This window comes from Cryptomeria japonica, chromosome 4 (assembly GCF_030272615.1).
Source record: "Cryptomeria japonica chromosome 4, Sugi_1.0, whole genome shotgun sequence".
In the NCBI taxonomy this organism is placed as follows: domain Eukaryota; kingdom Viridiplantae; phylum Streptophyta; class Pinopsida; order Cupressales; family Cupressaceae; genus Cryptomeria; species Cryptomeria japonica.
This window is the reverse complement of record NC_081408.1, coordinates 524,079,420-524,097,935: the sequence shown is the minus strand read 5'-3', so window position 1 is coordinate 524,097,935 and position 18,516 is coordinate 524,079,420. Positions and strand designations below refer to the sequence as shown.

At 36.2% G+C, this 18,516-nt stretch overlaps 1 protein-coding gene across 1 annotated transcript in view; it reads right to left on the bottom strand.

Moving 5' to 3' along the window:
• LOC131069017 (protein transport protein SEC24 C) overlaps positions 1 to 18,034 on the bottom strand; it is a 109,281-nt gene extending 91,247 nt beyond the window's left edge. The window contains exons 1-7 of the mRNA XM_058004300.2: positions 17,759 to 18,034; positions 16,322 to 17,502; positions 12,681 to 12,959; positions 12,424 to 12,498; positions 12,134 to 12,232; positions 11,659 to 11,770; positions 7,776 to 7,903 (exon numbers count right to left, since the gene is read on the bottom strand). Of these exons, the coding sequence (XP_057860283.2) occupies positions 7,776 to 7,903; positions 11,659 to 11,770; positions 12,134 to 12,232; positions 12,424 to 12,498; positions 12,681 to 12,959; positions 16,322 to 17,260 (1,632 nt within the window). The 5' untranslated portion in view covers positions 17,261 to 17,502; positions 17,759 to 18,034. The remainder of the gene's footprint in view (positions 1 to 7,775; positions 7,904 to 11,658; positions 11,771 to 12,133; positions 12,233 to 12,423; positions 12,499 to 12,680; positions 12,960 to 16,321; positions 17,503 to 17,758) is intronic.
• Between the last annotated feature and the right edge of the window lie 482 nt (positions 18,035 to 18,516).

Below are 18,516 nucleotides of genomic sequence, written 5' to 3'. Positions count from 1 at the left end.
CTAACACCAACCAAACCTACATCTGAAGTAATAGCATCCTCATCAATTTGTAATGGCTCCTCTAACTCTACATCCCATTGTGTTGTTGAACTCTCTTTGTACACAAATGTCTTGCAATCAATGAGATGCTAAGCACTGTGTACAACCACAAGCTTCTCTAGTCTCCTAGAGGTAAGTTTGTTCCTTTTAAGAGAGCAGATGAAGCTATAGGTAGACCAGTTCCTCTCAACAGCTGAAGAACTAGAAACTTGAGATAGCAAACAAATGGCTAGAGTGGTAGTCAAAAAAATTTGTCTATGACAAGTCCACCACAAAATTGGGTCCTCATGTACCATAGTCCCTATATCCTTCTCAACTGCATCAAAATAACCCCTAAGAGGGGCATATTTGGCCCACTCAGTGCAAATTGTGTCAGCATTATGAGAATCATGCATCTTATCAATGCACCTAAAGAACCCTACCTTCACCTCATATCTTGAGTCAATGTAACTTTACCAAACTTAGTCTTGTACCACTTAGGATTCAATGCATAGGTAGCCATATGCAAGGGAGTGTTGAGTTTGTCCCATCACCGCTAAATGATTGGTTGAATGTGCTCATTGTAGAATGCTAAAGTGGATTCCTTCACTAGCACAGCAACCCTCATTTGATCAAGCATAGAATCGATGCACTCATACACCTCTCCAAGGTTAGGTGCATCCCCATCTCCATATCTGATGACCTGGAAAACTAGAGCAATGATGGAGACTATGTATTTTGCATCATTCCAAAACACAACACTCTTCACTATATCCTTTACCCTCCTCCCCTACTCTATACTAGACTTGGCCCACCGATTCCAATCTGTTGTCATAACCATGAGTTGCAATGCCTCTTGCAACTCAGTCATTCCCTCCAAGAGAATGAAGTAAGATGCATATATAGTCTCAACAAGTTTCAAGAACTCCTTCAAGAAGCTCCTGCAAAGTGCATGTGAAGTGTGGTGGTCGCAGTTAAACATCTACAAACCTCTCACATCGCTGGTTGAAGTGTGTGCATTGTTCATGGCATGCACACAACATGCAGTCCAACAAATATGTTTGTAGGATGCCTCAACAAGTTTCCTTGCAGCTTTGCACACATGTGCTACATCTATCACTACTTGGAGCACATTTGGTGGCCCAAACTCCTCAATAGCCTCCTTGAGGACCTCAAACTGAAAAACCAACATCTTTGTGATACCTTGTACAATCAACTACCCTAAGAAAGTATGGGTCCTCTGCACATGAAACCATGATGTTGATGAGTGGACGATGGCTAATGTCCATCCACCCATCCATAACTATGTTGCATCCAATCCCCACCCAACATGCCTTCATCTTCTCCATCAAAACATTGATCCAAGATCGTGGTCCTCAATTTGGTTTCGCCTAGTGGCACATATGAAAGTCCTCCCCTTGCCATTATCGATATCATCTCATTATAATAAGGAGATTAAGCTACATGAAATGGGATGCCATTGGCAAGGGAATCATCTATCTCATCCTACAGCTACACATTGAACAATTCAGCTATGGGGCCCATTTTGCAACTTGCATTTCCCTTTACACTCTCCTACATAGGCCATGGAACTAGAAGTGGAAGAAGGCCCTAACACCACTCCTACTCTCATCTGCAAAGTATGACTAGAAGTTTGTGGTTGGCTCTGCTAAATATGTGTCCTACATGACAAAGCAGTAGGCATTGCAGGTGTGATATCATCAGAAACACCCCAAAGCTTGTTGATCTTAGCTCTATATTTGATGTTTGCTTCTTTTTCCAAAAAAGTGCTTATGCCCACTCCTTTTCCTCGAATAAAAAGGAGGTGTGCATTAACTCTAATAATGCTAGCAAACCATTCTAGAGCAAAAAGTTGCATTTCCACTTCTTTGTGCCACCACCTATAGTCGACATGCTTCGTATTTTTGTTGCAAACTATCTGAGAGGAGACTTAGGATCAAAAGGACCCTTAGCATACTCCGCCAATAGTGTGGATGGGCACTCTAAACTAGTTGTTGCACTTGCCATGGAACTAGTTTGGGGTTCAAGACCAACCCCATGGTCATCCCCCTCATCCTCAGGTTCATATTCTAAATCAGTTTCACTATGAGAATGAACCTCTACCTCATCCTCACTCATGTCATGAGAGCTTATTGTGACACTGCAATAAACCATATAAATTCTATAAGTGGCTGCACTCTACACTAGTTGTTGCACTTGCCATGGAACTAGTTTGGGGTTCAAGATCAACCCCATGGTCATCGCCCTCATCCTCGGATTCATATTCTAAATCAGTTTCACTATGAGAATGAACCTCTACCTCATCTTCACTCATGTCATGTGAGGTCATTGTGACACTGCAATAAACCATATAAATTCTACAAGTGCCTAGTTTCTACCTAGTTTATTATTTATTACTTAACAATTTTGAATCTTGATGTTGAATTTTGATGAAAAAATGAAAAATGAGCAATGCTACATTGAAATGAATGTATGAATATTCATACATTTATTTCAATGTAGCATTCATCCAAATGAAACTTACAAAAAAACAAAAGCCCTCCAATCTCAATCTTCAACCTTCACTCACTCTTTTCTCTCCTTGGCACTATGAAAAATGAATTGATATGGTTGTTTTATTGAGCATGGAGGGGCTAGATGGGGCCCAAATGCCTTTAGGGCTTGACCAAGGGTAAAATTTTCAAGGAAAAATTAAAAACATTTTTTAAAAAATTGCTTTTGATGTCCCAAAGATGCCCAGTTGTCTTTGAGATGTTTGAGGGACACTTGGGTGTCCCACAAACGTCTTGGCGTCATCTAGGCATCTCTAGGCCATCTCTGGCGTTTCGATGGCGGGACGTACCCACCCCGTCCCTATGTCCTGAAGGCATCCCCATCCTAGAAACATGGGGTTTGGGGAGGGGAGAGGGGACGAGTCCCCGTGTACCCTGCTTTATAATATATATATATATATATATATATATATATATATATATATATATATATATATATATATATATATATATATATATATATATATATATATATATATTTATATAGTAGTTTTGTTTAGAATGCACATGACATGTGATCTTTTGAATTTAACTTCCTGATTTTTTATTTTAAATAAAGAAACGATCGTGTTGGCTGCAATCAAACAATGACAGAATTTATCAAGATCCATAGGTGCAAATGGCCAATTAACATGTTTATCCTACTAGAACACAGACAATGTGGCAGAGCTCCATCCACACTAAGCATTGACCCGAAAATTGGTTTGGTGGGTGATGCACTCACACTCATGAGAGAAGGCCTCGGCAAGAACAACATGCAGACATGCTTTTAGGCATGTAGACGATCTTTTCCCCCCTACCCAAATTGAGAGGTTACATGAGCTCATTGAAGCCACTGGCTACATGATCTTCACCTTGGGCTAAAGGGACTGCTATGTAATCTTATTGTGATATTTAATAAATGGGAGCCACCCCCTCTACTGGTAATTTGCCCAAAAAAGAGCTAAGGTCATGTTATATTTTGATTTTGATAAAATCTCATTGTTTTCTATTTATAATGTAAAGGAATTTTTTTAAGTTGTTTAATTTAATATATAAGTAATTCGACAACATTGCTTGTGATTTCATGGGTTTTACGCATCGCACAATGGCAAGAAAAATGTGACAGATTTTTCATGTAACTGCTGTCAGATTTCTTCAATAGATACCCTGCTAGATATTTATCATTTAAATTTATGCTTCCAAGTTTAGGGATAAAAAATTTAAAAATCAAATAATTAAAATGTCCTTTATTTTTATTTTTTTTGATAGGTAATAGGCCAAGGGCCAGAAAATTTTATTGATTTAAAGTATTTTACATCTTAGTTCAGTGTGGGCACAGGTAGGAAAGAACCAAGGCGAGAAAACCTCCAGTCTAGCCCAAGAAAGATTAACTTCCTAGAAAAAGTACAGAATCTTATGATGGTATTTCTACCTTACATTGCTTGGCCATATTGCCATTGAAATATAAACGTGAAAATTATACAAATGTTGTGGATTTAATGAAAGTTCTGGAAGCTTTATATTTTCTCTCAGATATAGATCCTGGGTTGAGGCTTGAAAGATACTATCATTCCCTCCTAGTATCCTTGCCCTGCAAAACAGACCAGCCAACCCAAAGTCTACAAACATCTTGAATTACCATGTCAGCATATGTTAGTCTGAAATCAAGCAACACATTGAAATGGACAGCCATATTATAGCGGATATCATGATGATAATCAGAAAATTCTCCAGTCAGGTCACATAATTCCAAAGATTTATCCCAGGACTAGGAGAATTATATAATTTTAGCTATGATTCATAGACCAAGTTTCATTCGGTCACAGAAAGATTTGTATTGATCCTCGCGGCAGAAAGTAATCATTCGTCTAGCAGCACTACATATCGACCATCGATGCTCATCAAATTAATGGTTGCAACCTTTTTCGATTTGTCTTCCCTTGAAATGTCATGTTTCATCGATATCTCCTTATTTTCGATGAAACTCCCATCATCGTTAAGGGGCTTTGAGGCTTCATCGTTCTCTACACTTTCATCGAAAGGCTCTACCTCACGTGTTTATGTCGAGGTAATCCTCCATCGGTTCATCGAAACCCCATTTTCGGCAAGAATTCTTTCATCGCCGTGTTTTGCAACTGTTTTATCGGTCAGGTCATTGATGAAATTTTTTATGTCGACGAAAGAAAAATATCCTCCTTCAAATTTTCGATTTTTTATGGAACTGTGCTCGTCAGCCAATAACTTTTGCACCTCTACGACACCTTCCTTTTCTCGAAAAGTCTTATCGATGAGAAAGCTATCTTTGGTCAACATCTTTGTGCCTCTTCAATACACTCTCTTCCTCGAAATAGCTTCGTCGATAAAATATCCATTGGTTCCTTTGATATCCCTCTTTCGGCCAAACTCCTTCCCTCGGTGAGTTGTACACATGTCTCATCAATACTGTCGTTTCAGTGAAACTCTTTATTTCATCGGTGGGACCACTCTGTAATTATTTTGGCATTATAAACAGAAACATAGGCTATTGATCCAAGTTTCATTCGGTCACAAAAGATTTGTATTGATCCTCACGGCAGAAAGTAATCATTCGTCTAGCAGCGCTACATATCGTCCATCGATGCTCATCAATTTTATGGCCACACCCTTTCTCAATGGAATCATGAACTTCGGTGGCTTAACTTTATCTTCCCTCGAAATGTCATGTTTCATTGATGTCTCCTTAGTTTCGATGAAACTACCGTCATCGTTAAGGAGCTTTGAGGCTTCATCGATCTCTACACTTTCATCAAAAGGCTCTACCTCACGTGTTTATGTCAATGTAATCCTCCATCGGCTCATCGAAACCCCATTTTTGGCGAGAATCCTTTCATCGCCATGTTTTGCAACCATTTTATCGGTCAGGTCATTGATGAAATTTTTTATGTCAACGAAAGAAAAATATCCTCCTTCGACTTTTCGATTTTCGATCGAACTGTGCTCGTCGGCCAATAACTTTTGCACCTCTACAACACCTTCCTTTTCTTGAAAGGTATTATCGATGAGAAAGCTATCTTTGGTCAACATCTTTTGTGCCTCTTCGATACGCTCTCTTCCTCGAAATAGCTTCGTCGATAAAATATCCATTGGTTCCTTCGATATCACTCTTTTGGCCAGACTCCTTCCCTCGACAAGCTGTTCACATGTCTCATCGATACTGTGGTTTCATCGAAACTCTTAATTTCATCGGAGCGACCACTCCTAATTTCCTCGATGTATTTTATGTCAATGGAACTAATGTTTTCAGTGAATCCTTTTGGAAGTTCATCGCGGCCAAGATTTGTTTGATAAGTCACTTTATCGATAGGATAATGGTAAGCTTCTTCGATAGAGTCATTTAGGCCAAACTGGGCGTTTCAGTGAGGGATTAGTATGATTAAAATGTCCTTTATTACCTCTCTCTCTCTCTCTCTTTATATATATGGAGAGAGAGAGAGAGAGAGAGAGAGAGAGAGAGAGAGAGAGAGAGAGAGAGAGAGAGAGAGAGAGAGAGTATCATATAATTTACTTTTGCTTCAAGAATATAAATATTTCTAATTTTTTATTATCATATTATAATATTTTATTTTTTAGATATTTTAAATATATTAACATATAGTATTTCAAATTTGTAATATCCATGGTAGTTGTTTAGCATGCACATGATATGTGATCTTTCGAATTTAAATTCCTGATTTTAAATTGTAAATATGTATATGATAAAGCTTTGACCATGTTTTTGTTTTTTCTTTATAATGTACAGGAGATTTTATAAGTTGATTATAATAAAGGTTGTTTAATTCAATATATATGTAATAATATTTTTAATATATTAAATACTAATATTTAATATTTTGTTAGTTTATTGTTAATACAATTTTTGAAAAAAATTATACTTTTGGTTTGCCAATTTTTTCCCCAAAAGATTTTTGCTCGTATGCTTAAAACTTCTCTACATTTGAATGGAAGTAACCACGTTGGCATCTAGGCATTCACTTGGAGTAAGTTTGTCTAGACTCGTAGGCACATTGAAAACATCATTTGACCAGAAAATGAATTAAGATTGAACAATATAAACTATAAAGTATTCGCTTCAGAAAGCATAGGATGAGGATCTCTTCTTCTGAGCAACCTCCCATGCTTTATTAGTTTTCTGGTGACTTAACCTCCATCCAAACCAAGGCTCTTAGCTGGCATTCAAAAAACACCTTTGACCACCACGAGTTTACTGTCAGGTTTCCATTCAACAGGCACCTGACTTTCATGTGTGTTTACTTCTTGCTTGTAACCAGTGATAACCTCCTCTATATAGCTTAATCAATGCCACAGAGTTAATGTTCATCATTTGTTTGTAAATAAATTTTGGTTCAACTGGAGTTTGCCTAAGAAACGAATCTTCCCAGCACTTATAATAACAGTGACAAATTCAAGTGCGCAAATGGATTGGTAGGCTCCCTAGATTAATCATCCTCCTCTCTAATTTCTCCCTGAGATAGTTTGATTTCAGTCACAAGAAGCTCACATGAAGTCTACCACTTTTAATTTTGCCATTCAAAAGGTGCAAGAGTAGAGGGGCACCAAAGTGTCCCCAATTTTAACACCAAATAAGCAGGCATTCCCCTTTTCAGAGGACATATTAGAGCATCCCAGTTATCTAAAGCAATAAGGGTGGGAAGGGGATGTGTCATGCCCATCCCAAAACAACTCAAACATCTGAGAAGGGTGTCTATCCTATATTTAGCAGCAAATATTGTGTATGAAACATGAATTGCGTAATGTTTGAATTCAAAGATGAATAAAAACAGACGACAAAACAATATTTAAGAAATATAATTCATAGTGTTTTCTTTGTTGTGCTGTAGGCTATGACGGAGACACGCAACATTAGTAAATCATTAGACTAATTGGTATGAAGAAATATGTCTAGCAATACAGAAAGGTTCAATTTATGTGACCAAGTGCATATATTTTTAGGTATTGACTATTTATCAATCAGTATGACTATAATATTTATCGCACGACTGATTTTAACAAATGTATTGGCTAGTAACAATGCAACAGCAGAAACTTCAAGAAATCCCAAAAGGTATGCATTATGCAATCTTCCAGTAATATAGAACACTAAACATAAGAAATATGTGTTGTCATCATCCATGAGTATAGAATTTAGAAACTACAAAACCTCACCATGTACTCCTTTGTGGCAACAAATTCAACAGTTCCTCTACAAAGCTCTGGTCGTTCATCTGCATCCCGACGCCTGCCATCTGGCCCCAGATTACAGTGATATTCTCGGGGGGTCTCATTGCTGAATCCTGTGTAAGTGATACAAACTACATAACTCTACTCAAGTCACACATACAACATATCTACTGAAATTTACTTATAGGAATTCATCAATATATCAGTGAAAATTAACATTAACAACATTAAGTGTTAGCTTCTCTCTTTATCAGTATAAGAAAAACAAACTTGCTTAAAAAATGATTAAAAGGAATTAATAGGTGAGAAAATGAAACAGCACAAGTTAAAAATGCAATAACTGTAGTCAAGATCTAAAATAAAATTCAAATAAGATTTTCTCCAACTTGCAAATTTCCAGAACGCTGATGTGACTCGGGGAAATACTAGGCTGATTTAGATGGAATCCCATGAGCTCTTAAACTGTATGGAAGAGTTCCTAGACATGAAAAGCATCACCTTATATTCTTAAAAGTGCACATAATCAATTGACTACATGAGGACTCCTGCTTCACATCTCTCACATTTAAGACCTTAATATTTGTCCCACTATATTCCATTTCCTACCCATGCGTATCTATCATCTATCTCAAAACCATCATTATTGTACCTGTCATGTCCCCTTTTGTTGAAAATTAAATTTTGGTCAATATTAACCCATTATATTCTTCCGTGGCTTAATCAGACAAGCTTAAGGAGAATAATTAATTTAATATTTATGAATGTCCAAATATTCTCAATATCAAAAGGGCATTTAAATATTAAATTAAATATTTGGAAACACTTAGTCGGATGTTGAAGTGCCATAATAGGGAGTTTCAAAACTTCTAATTAATGACTTCCCACTGAGAGTGGAGTGGGAAATTGATTACTTCCTACCGAGGGAAAATTTGGCAAAAATGAGTGGAGTGGGAAATTGAAATATTTCTAATTGATTATTTCCTACTGAGGGAAAATTTGGCAAAAAAGAGTGGAGTGGGAAATTGAAATATTTCCAATTAACGATTTTCACGCCAAAAGAGCAAATTTAGCAAGCAAGAGTGGAGTGCGAATTTATAATATTTCTAATTAATGATTTCCCCATCAAATTGGCCAAGGGCGAGATAAATACAAAGCATATTTTGGGGAATTGATCTTTAAGCCGTTTCTACTTCTCCATATCTCATTGTATGAATTTCATGTTCTATGGTATTCTTTAGTGGATGAAAACTAATTGGAGATTGGGGGCTTGTGGACAGAAACCCATTAGTTTCAGGTGGATAGTGCATGAAACCCCATTGTTCAAATAGAGCAACTTCATCCAGAGGTTGCATTGGAGCTTCAAGATTTCAGAAGTTTTGGCAGTTTTCCATTGTTTGTGTTCAAGGCTTCATTGATTTGCAATGATTCTAGATATGTTTTGAGGGGTTTGTTGTTGTTATTAATATTGTATCAGATTACATTCTATGCATTTTCCATTTGGAAACCAAACAATATCAGTTTGTGGTGTTTGCAATGACATTGATGGTATTCAGTTGTAATAGTTTTTGTGGGTTTTACTTATAAATTGGAGTTTGAAGATATTTATGATGCTGATGTAATAGATCAGTTTCAAACCTGATCATAGGATTCACATATCAGAAAAATCATTTTCAGAAATGTTCTAAAAAGTTCAATTTCAAATTAGCCCTTTCTATGCAAGAGTAGCTCGCTAGTTTGGGTGTTTTCGATTAACATTGGTATAATATTTGAGAATCTATTTTCCAGAATTGAGAGTAATATCTAGTTTTGGGTTGACAATGTTAAAGTACTCTTTCTCACTCACTCCAAAACACATTTCTCTCACAACTTTAACCCCGTCTATGATTAGAACTATTGCCAATGCTCAAAAGAACTCAACCTGCAATAAGCATTCAACCATCTTTAATTATTGAAGTCATTTAATCCCAGATCAACCTATATCACATATTTTTTCTGTTCACACAAGGGTCTTAAAAACTATCTATCAAGGATGTGTCCAACAAGGCAATCTATTCTGGCTTCACATCATGGACAAGCATATCTAAAGGGTCTCACTGTTGTAACCTTTTCTCACTCAGACCTGCACAATACAATCCATTCTAAACTTTTACAACTTTTATGATGAAGCCTATTACCAATGCTTAACAGAAACCATACTATGACCTACATCCAACCATCTCTAGCATCCAAAAGAAATTTAAGCCCATATAAACCTATTTTATTTAATTTTCTGCCCCCACAGTAACAACACAATCTGTCATGGGTGTGTCCAACAAAGCAATCTACTCTAGCTTCCCATCTTGGACATCTAGTAAAACCCATTGTATTCATAATTCGATGATTTATTAGATATTAGACCCAAATGACCATGATTAGGAGACACCAAAACAAAAATTTACTCCACTATACAGTAGGTTAATGCATAAGCTTATAAAAATGGAAACAACTTCCGAGCCAGAGATAAAACAAGACTAGAATATCAACTTCTTAATATTTTATACATTACTCCATTCAGGATATAAGGAATGATTGTCACACAATCCTCAATGTGCTCATGGTTACAGACTACAGTACCATATAATCACAAATGGGCATGCAGAGAGTGGGGACATTTAGTGAAATGTGGTTAAAACCATTAAGCATTACAATTTGCAAGCTTTTACATATTCTAACTCTTCTTATTCTTGGGCCTCTTATCACAATATTCCTTCAAAATATTCACCACCTTACTGTTACAATGATTACAATATGTCCCCATCTTTTTGCTAAGTTTACTAGTGTAAAAGCTATAAATAACAAAGGCCCATTTATCCACTTAATGAATTTTATCGTGCACCTACTAAAAAGTTTAAACACTTCTACAATAGCATATTTAATCAGAATATAATTTCCTAAAGAGTCAATAAACATCCCAGTAGACAATCGAATCAATGGTGAAATATAAAAATAAAATTAAAAATGAATTATGGTAGACCTTTTCAAAAAAAACTATGATGTTAAACATTCAAAAAGATACAAATTCAAAAGTTGGGACATTTTACTGAGGTTCACTGGACAGTAATGATACTGAAGGAAATTATTATTCCCAGATATTATTCCTTACCAGTTATAGCAATACATAAAGAACGGGTGTGGGAAAGTCTCAGAATTGGATGCCCAGAGCATGCCAAATTTAAGGTTCAGATATTCATCACAATGTGTATGCATGCTAATTTATCTAGCCTTTAATGATACATCCCAAGTCAAATCTATTAATATCGAGGTCCGTTCTTACCTCAGACAGAGGGCATCTCTATAGAATATCTAACCCACATCCAATTCTACGCTAATAGCTTGAAATTCAATTTTCTCAAAGGCCACATATATTCTTCTATAAGAAAAGGTCTGTATACAGTCTGTGTTTGCACCACATAGTTCTTAGATTCCAGAGGCATAGCATACAAACCCAAATCACATCATAGAAACCTCCTGCATATCTTGACATTATTGTTATGCCCAGATAATTACTTTCACCTTCACATATTTAACAATATTGGCATGTATTGCAATCTTTGGAGGAGAATTCGAAATTCATAGATGAGAAATCATACAGATATGTTTGTAGTTAGCATCACTTTATACAATGTGCATCAATTAAATAATTCTCTTCAAATCCCCACACGAGTAGCATGTCTTAACTCTGTGTTTGCATAACAAAAATACATTTTTTATATTTCCTTTAAACAATGAAAAACATAGCAACGACCAATTATGAAGATAAAGATTATGAGAGCCTAGAATTACAGGAAACAATAAACAGACATGCAAAAATCTTAAAGCATTCACCTACCACACAAATTACAGATGAATCGCCTTCCCTGATCAACAAATCTCATGAAAGGGTTTATGTATCCTTTGCAACGGGAGCAGCGAACAGGTCCATTTTCACCAAAATCAACTACCTGCATGAATGCAAGTATAAAAACCAGAAAAAACTCCATTGCGATCATCTTCACTCTTCAATATCCAGTGAGTTTTTCCATCGTACAAATTAAAATATTATATATAACCATTATCATATGCCACTTAAACTGAATCACAATCTTCACATCATTCTAAACTATGAAGGGAATAGGACTATGGTATAATTTCTAATATTATTCCAATGCGAACGCGTTATATGATTCATGTATAAGTGAGAGCTCATGATATGGTAGAATCATGATGCAGTAGGATCATCAGTTGCTCTTGTACATCATTCCATGAATCCATGTAAACTTTATTGAGAAAACAAGCAAACAATGAAAATCCCGAAGGACCATTACCTGAACTGCTTCTTCAGAAGGATGAGGGAGAGCAAATGGCTGCACCATCAAAGCCAAAGGCATTCCTGAAGTACTTAATAGGTCACCTGAGCAAGGTATCTGTTAACATACCATGCATAATCAAAACAGTAGATCAGTTTCAGTTTAATCATAAATTTGTATCAAAATAATAATGTAGAACTCCACAAAAACTATTGATGCTGGCTCGATTGAACCCACAAAAACATAAATAAATATGTTCAGTTCACAAATCAAAAGATATCAATAACAAAGGAAAAAAGGATAATTACCTGGTTAACAGTACATCGCATATAGCGTGGACTACAATTTCCGGTATCCTTGGCAATGAAATCACTTGTTGCCGACTTCAAATAAAGTAACCAAACATCAGTTAAGTCCTTGTACATCTTGATATAGGTAAGTTTCAGAAAAACGACAGAATTACACAGACAATCTGCATTTTTCCCAAGTCCTAAAATATTGACATGGCAATTGAAACCCAAAAACTCTTACAGATAAAAACAAAAAGAATAGCATACAGACATACAGGAGGAAGATTAGATTGGTTGTTGCTACGGGTTTCAAATATTATTGATGTTGAATTCGGTACTGGACGGGGAATTTGGTTTGGATCAATGCGTGAAGGTCCTGATGCTTGCCCTCCTGCAGGCGATCCTGGTTGTCCCATACCCAAGACACCTGATCCAGGGGGGTGGCCCATGGTAGGAGGCATAGGTGGAATAGTTTGACTCAGGTGTCTTGGAGGTGCTGGCATGCCAAACATCCCTGGAGTCTGATTTCCAGCTACTGGCGGTGGTGGTGGTACCTATAGCATTTTACAATACAAAAAATTGTCATTCTTCATATTTGAGAATCCATTCATTAATTGCCAAATTCTTCTATCTTGACACAAGAAAATTATTACTTATTTTGCACGACTATATATATACAATCTTCAGCATATAAATGACTTTCTGTGAAAGAACACAGCCTCCTTAAAAAATATCAATCACTTACAGCTAAGTTAACTAGTAAATACTTTTTTAAAAACACTGCTTTGTAGTATAATTGCTTCATGATAGTTTTTACTTTATATGCTTTTCACCAATTCAACATTTGTTGTCTGCAGCACTTTTTAAGCCTGCAGCATTTTGTTGCAGACAGGATGATTGAATTTCCAAGAATAATTCACCTTTCCATGTTTTTGTTGTGTAATTTCCACCATAGCCTGTTGGTACGCGTGTGTTCCTTTTTAAAACATAACCATGTACATAGCTTGTACCAGATTATTCTGTTTTCCAGGTCACTTATAAGTTAAATTACAAAATATGCTGCTCATTTATCTACTAGTTTTATAACTTATGTAGTCCGCTGATGTTCAATGAAATTGTTTGGTGAGATAATTCTCAACTTTACAAAGCATAATCCATAAAATAAATTTAATTATAAAAATTGTTCCCAACTATCCCAGGAGCTTAGAGTAAAATTTTCCATGCCTTGCAACTTTCTATGTGACTCAAAATATGTTAAGTAAAATGAAAATATCATCAAAGTTCAAACCCTTCATTAGGGCATGCATCACATGCATCTTAATTTCAATCAATCTTGTGAGAAAGTATTTTACCATAAATACTGATTATAAAACATATTATTCTGCTTTGACATTAAGAGTTTCACTTTTCATAAGAACTTGTTGCATATACAAAATTTAGAAGTTGCTATTACCACAATAGGGAAAGATGGAAAGCCAGTTGTTCGACCTTATTAAAAGGCAAAGCATGAAAAGCCAACCCTCCAGCAGCTCATAAGCCCCAAATCCTAATTGGTATTAACTTTTTATGGAGCTTAAAAAGGAACTACTCAAAATGCCGAAGCATGAAGAGTTATATGTGATAACCATCACTTAATCAAGCAGCAATAGTTCTGCATACAATACTAAGGAAGTATTTATAGCTCTGTTTCATTTAATTCTCGAGGCCTAATAATTTAAATCTCTTTAAAAATAGAAAAATTACTATTAATGTAGAACCTTTACTAATCATCAACCTTGATGCCAAATATTGAAATAGCAACGAATCAAAGATCATATATACATATGAGAAAGCTATAAATTTATTGGACTCGGATATGATCCATTTGGTATAGTGCATCAATGGGGAAGATAATTAACTTTTGCAAAGTTATTAGCTAGCAAAATCGATTAGAGTCCTCTCCAATCAACCCTCTTAGCCAACTTGCCAAGATAATTTTAAACAATACAAGATCATACTATAAGGAACACTTAGAAGATGAAGCAGAGTACAAAACTCCCTCATCTGCATTGAAAGAAATGCATTTACAAATCAAAGTGCCTGACAGAATTCTATTGGTCATGGAATAGAAGTAATGTAATTGGGAAACCAAGGAAAATGTCTCCTCCCATATTTGTAGCAGGAATGGCCAAAAAGGTGTGATAGTAAGTAGAAAAAAGGAGAGGAAATTGATGTTTATATGGAGGATGCCATCAAGGGCACAATTAAAGTTAAGATGAAGTGTCCAAGATCTATCAGATGATAGAGAAAAATGTTTCATTCCAGCTAAGGCAATTTGCCAATTAGAAAGATGATGAAAAGAACTTTAGTGGGAATCATGAATGACTGTCAACATGTATGTGATTTTTATAAAGCTTCTTTAGAATTTCCTAGAATTGGAGACTACCTGCAGGATATGGACAACGAGCAGTAAAAAAGGTATACAAAAAGCAATGACAGAATCCGCCTTGCAGACAACAAAGCATAATGTGAAAACAAAAATATTAAGGGTCAAGCTCAACAGATTTGGAAAAAAGTCTAATGCACGCACAGAGGTCTCACACATGTTTTCTGTCCTCTTAGGGTCCCCTTTCCTATCTATGTTGGCATCTTTCCAGTGTACACTCTTTTGCTTATATCATGCACCACGCTTTTTTTTTTTGCATTATCCAATACAATGATTAGTAGCTTCTTAGGGATGGGCTAATGAATTAAAAGATATGTGTCTTGATAGCCAGCCAACTACTGGCACTTATTTGAATGAGAGCAAGTTATAAAAGTGATATCAATTATTACTTTTCCAATCTTAGCAACAAATATCTGTGGTTAGTGGGTGATGGTTTTCTAAGAGATCGTGTTTTTCTTTCTGCACCTTAGTTAAGATTATTTTTCTAATAGAGAATAAATTTACATGAAAGACCTAAAGCTTTCACAATCCATAATATTAAAAATACAGCAATTGCAGACAAAATATTTCAAAGAATCATCATTTTAAACAACACATTGAACCGAATTGATTTGGTTCAAGATGTGGCTCAAAACATGTATTTTTTCAAAACTTGTGAATGCAAGTGTTCCAAAGCTGTATTTTAAGAATGTTAATTGTTCCAATAATAAGTAAGTGATACCAAATAAGATACAGCATCTGTGTAAAACTCCTTAGATGATTAAAAGACTTCCAAGCAAAAAAAATTAATCAAAGCAACTTCCACCAAAAAAAAAACTATGCCTTAAAACCGAGTAAAGCAATCCCTAAAACCTATCCAAAATACCATAGTAATAGGATAACACAGAAAAGATCAAACAGAGAAAAAAAATACAGAGTACTAAACATTAAACAATAAATTATTTTGAATTGTCTAAATCAGAAAAAGAAAAAAAGTAAATAAAATATCAAAAGGTGAACTACAACACCATAAACAATCGATGAAGAAATGACTATAGAAGAGTGGACAACAAAACAACTGTCAAGTAAGAGGTATACCAAATTAGGAAGCTATGAATTGACAAAAGTCTAGAGGTAGCAAAAAATGCGAGAACAAAACAATGTAGTGACATGTTGGTAAATGACAAGTCATGACAAGGAAAAAGGCAGCATAACCGAGAAGGCAAACAGACGAAGCAATCTACACTATAAGCCCAATTTTGTATTGTATATGTATTTGTGCAAATTTATATACCCAATTATATAACTTTGAGATATGTAAAGGTTCATTTTTTTAATTTGGGGCATACAAAGCTAGATGTACATGTTTGCTGTGGTACACTTTCTAAATGAGGAAAATACCAAATTTTCTCTGTTTCTGACCCTTTTTTTAAAACAGAATGCTCCATATATGCTTCCAGATGATTCTTTAGAATTCAAAATGTCAAAATAATACGTTACTCAAATACTTACATAGCTGTCTGGATAGTTGTGCTGCTGAGATGGAGGCCGCCATGGCTGAGCTGCATATAAAGAAGAGGACGATGGAGGTCCTCTCTGACTTGCAACAGCAAAAGGAGGTGGTGGCACTGATGATGGAGCAAGACCAGGGGCAGGAAATGTATTTGGTGGAGCAGGTGATGGGGTATGGCTAGCAGAAGGAATTTGTGGTGGTGGAACTGCCGATGCCAGCGGTCGCTGAGCATTTGGAACTGTGCCAGCTCCTGAAGCAGCTGTAGGCCCAGAACTTCTTGGAAACCCAGCTGGTGAATGCATAGCATTGGCTCCTTGAGAGAAAGGAGGCCGCATGGGAGGAGCCCCCTGAACAAAAGGCGAAGTTCCATTTATCCCTTGATTAGAAGAATTCACATTCAATCCAGGTGCAAACGGGGACCCCAACCCATCTTGCACTGGCATTGCTCCAGGTGGCCTGGAAGGTGGGGCATTGGGTCTTTGGACAAAAGGAGTCGTTACAGGTCTTCCCATATTACTATTCGGTGCTGATACAGGCGGTGCACCGCCATAATTTGGGCCTGCGGGTCTTACAGCAGGTCTTCCTGTAGGTCTAGCCGCCAGAGACCCAGACGGCATGACACCCAACGGTGAAGCCGAAGACTGCGGAGCATGAGGAGGATTTGTGGAAGTAAAAGGTACACCCATGCCCATAGGACGACTTCCGGCTGGAACAAATGGAGGACCAGAATTCTGCATACCTTGGGGTGCTGCACCTGGCCTTGGAGCTTGTTGAGTGGCCCATGGTGGTGGGGGAGGCCTATTGATATTCAGATTTTGCATGCCACCCGCCAAAGCTCCTGCCGAATCAGAAGGCACTGGTGTAAAAGCTCTCTGTGAAGGATATCCTGTAGAATTAGGATAGCCAGGCCGCTCGCCTGGAGGAACTGGAGAACCCATGGTATTGCAGTACCCAATTAAATTATTTCACCAACTTTATAATTCTTATTCAAGATTTAATGCCACTGCCAATGTAAATTCCACATATTCAGATCTAAAGCCCCACTGCCAACTGTCTGAGTAACTTCAATTACACTTGGAGAAGTCAAGTAAATACCCCAAATTCAATTGCTCGATTGACTATATAAATCCGAGTGTCACTTTGAACGCTCTGATCCTTTAGCCCTTGTAATTGCCACCCCCTGCAATACAATAATTCCGCCCAAAAGTTTAGATCTCTTCATTGCCCACAACGATCGCCGATCTAAAACCATTTATTTAAGTCCCACTAACACTACAGCAAATGCCACACTAAAAAAGGATAATTCAAATTGGCTTATAACACAGAGAATCGAACCTATAAACCTAGGACTGCCCAATCTCAAGATTTAGATAAACATATATATCTCCAGGGGAAATTGAAATTTAATAAACATGTAAGTTTGAGGATCAATGTACCTGGAAGCGTAGTCCTTGATCGTCCAGGGCGTTAACAGAAAACTAATCAGAATGAAACGCAAAATTAATGATGGAACGAGATCTCCCCGAAACCTAGCTCAAATTTGACGAAAAGAACAGCTCATCAAAGTGTTTCGATCAAAAATTAGAAATCTGCAATCAGATCGAATGTTTTTGCCACTGATTTGAGCAATTTTATAGCATGTAGAAGTATTGATATTCTTAGCAGAGTCGCCCTCGCGAAAGAGCAGCAACTGAGGAAAAAATTAAATGGGATCAATGAACGTCTTTACATTTTTGGGTATTTAATTTGATTTTGAAATCCGCTTAGAAAAATACAATTGGCAGCTTTGATTTTTTTATTTTCATTTTGCTCTTTTCTATTGTTGTGTTATTAGTACTTGATTTTTTTATTTTCATTTTGTTCTGTTTTCTTGTTGTGTTATTTATTAGTGCTTGATTGTTGTTTTTTATTAGCCATAGGGAATAATGTTGCATTAATTGATTAATGTCATAGGTAATACTCTTGCATTAATTGATTAATGTATTGATATTATGCTTATTAGTACTTGCCGTTAGGCAAATACTATTATAATGAGTTTTTCTAGTTATTAAAAAAATTAATTTGCACCAATTACAAATAAGGTTTTATTTTTGTTTTTAAAAATATTTTTATTTTTTAAAGTTATTTGTGCAATTTTTAAGTTTACATGTTATAAAAATTATTTTTTTTATCTTGATTGACCAATACAACTTTT